The sequence below is a fragment of the Podarcis vaucheri genome (genome assembly GCF_965113315.1).
Source record: "Podarcis vaucheri genome assembly, chromosome: 2".
Taxonomy (NCBI): domain Eukaryota; kingdom Metazoa; phylum Chordata; class Lepidosauria; order Squamata; family Lacertidae; genus Podarcis; species Podarcis vaucheri.
Genome location: NC_138760.1, coordinates 7478229 through 7488455, shown reverse-complemented (window position 1 = coordinate 7488455; position 10227 = coordinate 7478229). Strand labels below are relative to the sequence as shown.

Sequence of the window (10227 nt, the reverse complement as noted above, 5' to 3'; positions counted from 1 at the left end):
CTTACCTCCGTTTGATCTTAGAATAAGGGACCACAAAAATAGCAACAGTCTTTATCCTGGATATGCAGAAGTTGGTTGATACTCAGAATTCACTGTGAATTGAAAGTGACATAAGATTAGGGAGCCAATAAAGGTGGATGGACCTGTCCCCAAGGATTGTCCTGAAAAGTACAAGAATTGCTGAGTCAAGGTACAAATGCTGAATCAACAACTTCAGGCATGCAGAAACCCAAAGTCTAGATTTAACCTCTTGATCCGCAAGGAGAAGCTGCTGCTACATGTTTAACGTTGGAGCTCTTCACACTCTGGGTGCTAAATCCTTCGGGAGGAGGGGTATGGCTGTCTCCACATGGGAGACCCGCTTCTCCACAGGGATCCATGCCTCTTTTGAAACCTGCCGGGCTGCAGGGATCTCTTCCATTTGTCATGATGTGCCCACATCTTCCGGGTCCACAGTGGTGGTCAGGATTGCACACAACGGCGCCCTGGCTCCTCTGTACAGCTGTGGAGGGAAAGGGAAGGAAGGGACCACATGATGAAATATATAGAAAGGATCCACAAAAACAGAAATAAATGAATTAAATTAGCAATGGCATTTCTGGAGGCATCTCTTGGAGGTACTTACAGATGTTCACAGCACATTCTCCATCGCCCATCCTAGAAGGAATTAAATAGATTGAAATATCTCATTAGCTGAATATTAGGCCTAAATCACCAACAGTTTCATAGCTAGAAATAGGTTGTGCATGTATATGAGCATCTCTCTCTCTCTGTGTGTGTGTCTGTCAATCTATCCATCTGTCTGTCTATTATCTATCTATCTGTCTGTCTGTCTGTCTGTCTGTCTGTCTGTCTGTCTGTCCGTCCGTCCGTCCGTCTGTCTGTCTGTCTGACTGACTTACTTACTGTCTGTCTGTCTAGGTACGGCCCTTTAAAGAACTACCCAGATAGGGGGACAACATACAGAAAAAACAATGACTTGGCAAAGGCCACCATTAAACAGCACCCACAGCAGTAAATTCTCAGTGAGAAAAGATAAAAGGTAAAGTATCACTGGACGGTTATGTCCAGTCAAAGGTGACTACAGTGGTAGCTCTGGATGCAAACAGGATCCGTTCCGGAGCCCTGTTCGCATGCTGAGTAGAGTGTAACCCTCGACTGCGCGTCTGCGCGTGCGCAGGTCACAATTCGCCGCTTCCATGCATGCACGTGATGTCATTTTGAGCATCTGCGCATGCACGAGCGGCAAAACCCGGAAGTAATGTGCTCCGTTACTTCTGGGTTGCCGCAGAGCACAACCCGAAAATACTTAACTTGAAGCTACTTCAACCTGAGGTATGACTGTATGGGGTTGCGGCGCTTATCTTGCTTTCAGGCTGAGGGAGTCTGCGTTTGTCCACAGACAGCTTTCCGGGTCATGTGGCCAGCGTGACTTACCCACTTCTGGCGCAACAGAACACAGTGATGGAAACCAGAGTGCACAGAAACGCTGTTTACCTTCCTGCCGCAGCAGTACCTATTTATCTACTTGCACTGGTGTGCTTTTGAACTGCTAGGTTGGCAGGAGCAGGGACAGAGCAATGGGAGCTCAATGAGAAAGTCACCACCCAAGTGCAGGTAGGAAAAAGCCTGGGAAAAGTCAAACTAGCAGGTCCTTCATGTTGTGAATGCTACCTGTCACCACCTGGGGGCATGTTTAACAGAAAATCTTCTAGCTTGTAGAATTGGTGAGTTTAAATCCTCTTGTATTAAATTTTCTCATTGTGCTGCTGTTGTTTTTTAAGCATGTAAGAAAAATAAAATGAGAATCTGGCTTGGCACAAGGTCACTTTACATTCATTCTCCCCTCCTTTATTCTGATCACTTGTGCATTGGGAAAAAACGCACACAGAACATATATACTTTGTTGTGTTTGCTTCTATACTTTTTACGAAGTGCTTTGCACATGAATAAATGTCAAGGAACCTCTGCATCTATGCTATGGAACTTCTGTACATTGCAAAGGATTCTGTGGATTCTGTGGCATATTCCAGGTGTACATTCTTCGTGTTTGTGTGTGTGTTGCTACCATCTTAGATAGACTGAAAGCATAGCCTACAGAACAGGTTCTCTGTTGCGGCTGCATATGGCAAAGGAGGATAAATGATGGAGAACCAGCTGTCTTCCAGTGAATTTTGAATCATTACTGATTTGCTTGTGGACCTTTATATGTGCAGTGCATGACTAACACTCTCATTGCCTTCTGTTAGCTGCCTGCAAGAATTGGAATCTCCCTTGCCCCACAACATACCGTATTTTTCGCTCTATAGGACGCATTCCCCCCCCCAAAAAAAAAAAATTGAAGGGGAAATGTGTGTGTGTCCTATGGAGCAAATGCAGGCTTTTGCTGAAGCCTGGAGAGTGAGAGGGGTCGGTGTGCACCGACCCCTCTGGCTCTCCAGGCTTCAGGAAGCTATCCGCAAGCCTTTGGAGTGCGGCGGGAGTTCCCGCCGGGCTCTGAAGGCTTGCGGATAGCAGCCTGCAGCCTGAAGCCCGGGGAGCGCAGTGCCAACTTCCGCTGTGCTCCCTGGGCTTCAGGTAGCTATCCGCAAACCTGGAGGGGAAATAATTTTTTCCCCTTTATTTCCCCCCCCCCCTAAAAACTAGGTGCGCCCTATGGTCCGGTGCGCCCTATGGAGCAAAAAATACGGTAAGTATATGGCAGGGGTGGGGAACCTGTGACTCTCCAGATGTTGCCGTGCTACAGCTCCTGGTTTTTTGAGCTGAAAACTGTATCACAGAATTTGGAGAAGTGTGAGATCTGAAGACTAATTACATCTCAAGCCAAGTATTAGTCTGGGAGATGTGAATTAAGTCAGTTCACTGAAAAATGTGGACCAAACAAAAATAACCTTCATCCCTATTTGTGATACAGTTACCAGCCCCTCCAAAAACACACACACATCAAGGTGCATTTTTAAAAGCATAGTTTGAAATAAAATATATTTAGAAATCTGCATTTTGAAATAAAGTGATATAGGAATGTATGTTTGCAAAGGAAACATGTTTACAAATATGTATTCATCTGGAGATTTCCTGTGCGGATCTTTTTTATGCAGATTAATTCAGAAACAGCACAATAAGGGTATTCACGTGTTACATCCAACAACTGTACAGTTTGCATATCTGTGCATGCCATAGGTTGATTTGTATTATACAAATCAACAAATGTACACACTTAATATTGCAGTGAAACTTTGACATTTGCTTTTCTGGGGGAGTTTTTCTAAAATAGACTTTCAAATGGGTCCAGAAGAGTCTCACCTGAACTCCTCTCCTTCCAGCAGTTTCCTGTAGGTGGCAATCTCAATATCCAGGGCCAACTTGAGGTTCATCAGGGCCTGATATTCCCGTAGCTGGCAAGCCATGTCCTGCTTGGCTTTGTGCAAGGCCTCCTCCAGACCTGCCAGTTTGCATTTGGCATCCTTCACCGCCATCTCCCCACGTTCCTCAGCTCCAGCTACCTCCTCTTCCAGTTTGCAGCGCTGTCGGCACAGAACACACAGAGGGAAGGCGAGAGACAAAGAAAAGAGCACACGACAACAAGGTTCCGTAGCATGAACAGTCTAAGATGAATCTCCATTCTCCTTTGGTTTTCACATGACTATCAGATGGGTGGTGGCATGAGAAAAGTTCTTGAACAGCTTGTGAGTGGCTGTTCCCCAGGCTTGCACCACTCTACACTCAGGTCCAGTGGCACAGATTCAGGAGGCAAAGGAGGAGAGAAGAGGGGGAAGTTCCATTGCAGAGTGGAACTCCTTGCACTTAGGAGATGTGTTAGGTACCACCCAATGGACATCAAAGGGAACAAGATAGTTCTCATCTGGATGTTTTGGAGCACACATCCAACTCACTAAGGATTGCACATAATGAAACAAACCTTATCTCATCTTCCAACACAGGCAGAATGGGTCTTGAATAACATATCCCCTTCTTAAGATGACAATGTGTTAATCAGCCACAAGAACTGTTAATATTAGCCCATCACCGTTATGACACTCCTCAACAATAGTGGTGGTCTTGTTGCAGCCAAGCTCCACTGGTCATTCTCACCTGGGATTTGACATTTGAGATTTCAGACTGCAGTCGGTGAACCATCCGAGTCAGCTCACCAAGTTCATCCTTGACATTGCGTAGATTGTCACAGTGTTTGGCAGCCGTTGTCCTCAGCTCCTGGTACTGCAAGGAGAGAATTGATGTGGCTGAGCAAAATACCAATACATCTGAAACCCATATGGATAAGTTGAACCTGCTTGCCAAACACATACTCTCTCACTGAGCTATAGATGCCACCTATCACAGGCAAGTGTTCCTCTACACCAGCGGCTCTCAACCTGTGGGTCCCCAGATGTTGTTGGACTACAACTCCCATCATCCCTTAGCTCTGGCCTTGCTATCTAGGGGTGATGGGAGCTGGAGTCCAACAATATCTGGTGGAGGGCACCAGGCTGAGGAAGGCTGGCCTGCATTATGGAACCAACAAGGAGAAGCTGGCAGAGGGAAGCTGTTTTAGGTGGTCATCCCATGGCATGCATACCAGGTGATTCCAGCCTTATTACCTGTGTCACCCAGAAAACTATTGTCACTAGGTGACTAATACACCAATGTGGTGTAGTGGTTAAAGTGTCAGACTAGGACCTGGGTGACCAGGGTTCAAATCTCCACTCAACTACGAAGCTCATTGGGTGACCTTGGGCCAGTCACTGACTCGCTGCCTAACCTACCTCACAGAGTTATTGTGGGGAAGACCTTGGAGAAAAGGGAGGGATATACTGTAAATGCAACAAACAACCAGGAGGAGGAGGAGGAGCTGGTCCATCTAGTCCATCATCCTCCTATCATCGCAGTGGCTAACCAGAAGCCTCTGGGGAAACCTACAAGCAGGACTTGATGACAAGAGTACTCCCCCTCGCCTGTATTATTCCAGCAACTGGTATTGAGACGCATTGCTGTCTCCAGCTATTTAGGTGGAGCAGAGTCGTAATGGCTATGGGAGCATAGTCATAATGGCCATGGGCTATTTAGGTGGAGCATAGTCGTAATGGGATGCGGGTGGCGCTGTGGGTTAAACCACAGAGCCTAGGACTTGCTGATCAGAAGGTCAGTGGTTCGAATCCCCATGAGCTCCCGTTGCTCGGTCCCTGCTCCTGCCAACCTAGCAGTTCGAAAGCACGTCAAAGTGTAAGTAGATAAATAGGTACCGCTCCGGCGGGAAGGTAGACGGCGTTTCCGTGCGCTGCTCTGGTTCGCCAGAAGTGGCTTAGTCATGATGGCCACATGACCTGGAAGCTGTACGTCGGCTCCCTCGGCCAATAAAGCGAGATGAGCGCTGCAGCCCCAGAGTCAGCCACGACTGGACCTAATGGTCAAGGGTCCCTTTACCTTTACCTAGTCGTAATGGCTAGTATGGGGTACACACAAATACACACACACACACACACACACACACAAACATATATAACGGAGATGTTCAAGAAGACAGATCAATGAACCTGGCACTGGCACCAAGCCTCAGCCTCGGCTCGACTCCGGGAGGCAATGTCTTCGTACCGACGGTGGAACTCTTCAATGATGCAGCCCACATCCAGGCCTCGGCTGTTGTCCATTTTCACTGTGACACAAGTGTCTGAGATGCATGACTGCAACTCACATATTTCCTATGAATTACACAGAACACATTCAGCCTGTGGCTGTCGAATTTTCCTTTTTAATGTCACAATTCTGAGTTGGATAGTAAACTGTTTTACTTGGGATAAGTTTTTTTAAGTCTAAAAAAAGGATGCTTGCACCTAGACCTTAAACATGTTTATGTCTACATAAAGTGGTATTCACACATAATATTCAACAAGTATACAATCTGAATGCCTGTGTACACAAATAGTTGAGGTACACATTCAGGTGTGACAATGACCCTGTGTACATATCAGTTGAGCTGTACAAGTCAAGAAGGGTACATTTATTTCCACTTATTTCAGGGGCTCTTAGGATGACAGACTTCATCTTAAATAAGAAGGGAGGGGAGCCTCTGACCTTCCAGATGGGACCATGGGAACCATTTTGTGATGACAACCAAGCAGCATGATCAAATATAAACATTCCTTGTTACCTCTTCAAATGTATTTCTGTAAAAGCAGATGTCTTGCATTAAAGTTTCCACCTTGGCTTCTTTCTGTGATTTGTCCATGAAGACACAATCCACTTCCTAGGAGAAGACAAAAAGGTACAGTGCTGAAGCAACGTTTCATCACAGCTCCTACTATCTGGGTGGCCTAGACAGCTAGTTAGTGAGGAGTATTGTTGTACATCACTTGCACTCGGTTACAGCTGATGTAACCGAGTCCTTTGTCAATAAAGAATTAAAAATCCAGTTGCTTACCCTCATTGTTCTGGTTGCGTTCAGGGCATTTATGAATAATTTGCACTTTCATAAAAGGTTTATCTAGCTGGTATACAATATGCAAAGCTATAATAAAATCATCAAAAGCATCCATGAAGACATTGTTAAAAATCAATAAAACATAAATAAATACTGATCTGCTTGAAGTGCTTCAAGCCAGGTCTTTTGAGTCTTCACCTAGACCAGGGAAGGAGAACCTGAGGCCTTTCAGATGTTGCTGGACTCCAGCTACCATCAGCCCCAGGCAGCATGAGCAATGGGGAAAGATGATGGAAATTGTAGTCCCTCGTCACATGGAAGGCCACAGATTAACCTCCTTTGGTCAAGTCACTACACTGCATTGGTTCTCCAGAACAAAATGATCATATTCTTGCGATACTTCTTCTCTACATCTGATCCATTCTGATACCATACCAACAAACCACCAACAATTCTCTCAAGGTCTTTAGCAGAAATATGGCCCATCACTTGCCTTTTTAAGTGCAACATATTCGTTTTCAGCACAGGTCCTTCGACTGCATTCTTCCTCAAACCTGGGGAGGTTATAAAGACAGACTTTGTGCGTTAGTGACTAATAATTAATATCACCATGTTGAACCACAAAGAAAGGAAGGCCTTTCTAAATAGAAGGTCATTATGTCCTCAAATGACTAGCCGTATAGTGACTTGTTAAGGCTTGGGGTCTCATTGAAATAGTCCACTTATGGGTAGGCTGGACCACTTCCTAATCAAAGCTGGCCCTAACATTAGGCAGAGTAGTGGCAATGGCAAGGAGTGGCAACAAGTTGTTGGAAGACAGAGCAGTGAGTTTTGTGTGATCTGCCCTGCACTGTCTAAGCTAGCCAGCTGTCCCATCACCAATGTTGGAATAAGATTCAACTGCCTGTCTGGCTGGTTTGTGTATACAGAATGGTGGTGGTGTCAGGAAGCCACCATCATTCCTTTGCATCGGGCAGCAAAATGTATTGGGCAGGCCCTGTTGTTCATATTCTAGGCACAGGCTCCATGGCTCACATGACTCAAGGTGCCCCCCTCATGCAAAGGTCCCAGCATATAGAAAATGTAGCCAGTTGCATATGCCCATGTAGCCAGTTGGGGGAAAGTGGGAAATGAATGAATGAATGAACAGGAGTTTGGGCCATTGGTCATCATGACCCATGTGGCCTGGTCTGATGTGGGTCACAACAGCAGCACAGCCACCATACAAATATCTATTGGCACTGGGTCACCCAGTGCATTGGGGATGCAGGTGGCACTGTGGTCTAAACCACTGAGCCTCTTGGGCTTGCCAATCAGAAGGTCGGCGGTTCAAATCCACACAATGGGATGAGCTCCCATTGCTCGGTCCCTGCTCCTTTCAACCTAGCAGTTTGAAAGCACACCAAAAAGTGCAAGTAGATAAATAGGTACCACTCCAGTGGGAAGGTAAACGGCGTTTTCGTGCGTTGCTCTGGTTTCGGTGTTCCATTGCGCCAGATGCGGCTTAGTCATGCTGGCCACATGACCCGGAAAAACTGTCTGAGGACAAACGCTGGCTCCCCCGGCCTGTAAAGTGAGATGAGCATGGGAACCCCAGAGTCTGCTACTGGACTTAACTGTCAGGGGTCCTTTACCTTTTCAGCACCCAGTGCATGATTGGGTTAAAGGTGGGTGCCAGGTCTGAAAAAGTTGAAGAGTTCTCAATGTGAGCATTGAGAGCATTGAGCCAATGGCCACCTGCTGCCAAGCAGTGCAACTCACACCACACGGCTTCCCACAAAGAATCCTTGGAGCTGTAGTTCAACCGTCACAGAGCTACAGTTCCCAGCACCTTTAACAATCTACCTTGAACCCAGATTTACCACTTCATTGAGGAAAACATGGTGGGCCTAATGCAGAGAATAACCTGCAGAGAATAACCCTGTTATTCAGCCATGCTGCTGTTGCGACCCACCTCAGACCAGGCCACTTAGAAGAAAAATGCTGAACCCAGCCCTGGAGTTCACCTCTTCTTGTTCCCTTCCATGCTTTCTCTCCAATTGTTCATTTCGACCTTCAGCTGATTCCTCTCCCATTCCAGGCACTCCAGCTCCTTCCTCAGCCTACAGATGTATTCGCTAAACAGGGGCTCCATGTGGCTTTTCTGGCGCTTCTTCTCCTTCAAGAAGTCCCACTTGGTCTTCAGCATCAGGTTGTGCTGCTCCAGGAACCGGACCTGAATGGAGAGCAAAAGCAGCTTAAGGGAGACCATTTTTTATTTGTATTTTTAAAAAGGGTGATGTATTGGTTGATCATGTCATTTATTCACATGCTATGTAAGAAACTAGACAGCTTCTCAAAAAGCAGAGACATCACCTTGCCAACAAAGGTCTGTATAGTCAAAGCTATGGTTTTCCCAGTAGTGATGTATGGAAGTGAGAGCTGGACCATAAAGAAGGCTGATCACCGAAGAATTGATGCTTTTGAATTATGGTGCTGGAGGAGACTCTTGAGAGTCCCATGGACTGCAAGAAGATCAAACCTATCCATTCTGAAGGAAATCAGCCCTGAGTGCTCACTGGAAGGACAGATCGTGAGGCTGAGGCTCCAATACTTTGGCCACCTCATGAGAAGAGAAGACTCCCTGGAAAAGACCCTGATGTTGGGAAAGATGGAGGGCACAAGGAGAAGGGGACGGCAGAGGATGAGATGGCTGGATAGTGTTCTCGAAGCTACCAGCATGAGTTTGACCAAACTGCGGGAGGCAGTGGAAGACAGGAGTGCCTGGTGTGCTCTGGTCCATGGGGACACAAAGAGTTGGACATGACTAAACAACAATGTAAGAAACTAAACTGGAGAAAAATGCTTGGCTGGAATGTTCAACCATCCAAACCCCTATGCACTTTGAACTGGTCCCCATGTGCACTGTGATACAGACACAGGAAGGTCCTACATGTACTTCAGTTGAGAAGGCAGATATATGTGCAGAGAAATGCTTCTGCTGATCTGCCTCCATACAACACAGAATGTCTATAAGGGCATAGATTGGGGTTGAGGATTCCCATGTCCTGGGTGGACCACATGTGACCTTCTGGAGTTCCCTATCTGGTCCTTGACAGTCCCCCAGGCCACATCCAATTCTGAGCAACACCAGCCTTTCTTTGCACTTCCCTTGCATGTTTTTGCCTAGCTGGAATATGTTCTAAAACTTTGATAATGCAGCTTGCTTGCCTGGGCAGAGGATAGGGAGGGGTGTGTGAGATATGAATAAACCAGGCTATGCCTAAAAAGTAAAATTCCCATTCCTTGCTCTGCCCACTTTTGCTCTAACCTTCACTAACAGGTGGCCCCCAGAAGGTTGCCAAGAAAGGAATGTGGTCTTTGAGCTAAAAAATGTCATCACCCCTTGATTACGGTATCAGAGAGCATTATTTTCACTCTTTTTTGTACCATGTGACATAGAGGGCCACCCCGGCCATGCCTTTCTCCCATGTAGCTGATTTGGATGTATCCATAAGGAGGAAAACACATGCAAAGGGATTTCACTGGGACTGAAACCCCCATATCAGTTTTGCAGAAAAGTTCTGCATGAGGACTATCCTATCTGCCATTGCAACAGATCCTTACATATGTTGTTTCTGTATCCATTACAACAACCCTGTAAGGAAGGCAGATGAATATATTTGCAGAGGGGAGCAGGGATTGACACTGAAAGAATACTATCTCTAAGTTGAGAGAGGAACAGGCAGCATTTACCGTATTTTTTGCTCTATAAGACTCACTTTTTCCCTCCTAAAAAGTAAGGGAAAATGTGTGTGCTTCTTACGGAGCGA

General features: G+C 46.2%; 1 protein-coding gene across 1 annotated transcript; it reads right to left on the bottom strand.

Moving 5' to 3' along the window:
* Nucleotides 1-242: 242 nt before the first annotated feature.
* On the bottom strand, nucleotides 243-9958 carry LOC309527482 (keratin, type II cuticular Hb2-like; the record flags this gene model as incomplete). The annotated part of the gene is made up of 9 exons (XM_082214315.1): nucleotides 243-502; nucleotides 626-657; nucleotides 3304-3524; nucleotides 4093-4218; nucleotides 5532-5696; nucleotides 6146-6237; nucleotides 6905-6969; nucleotides 8422-8630; nucleotides 9845-9958. The coding sequence occupies 9 exons, from the start codon at nucleotides 9956-9958 to the stop codon at nucleotides 243-245; spliced, it is 1284 nt and encodes a 427-aa protein (XP_082070441.1).
* Nucleotides 9959-10227: the final 269 nt, after the last annotated feature.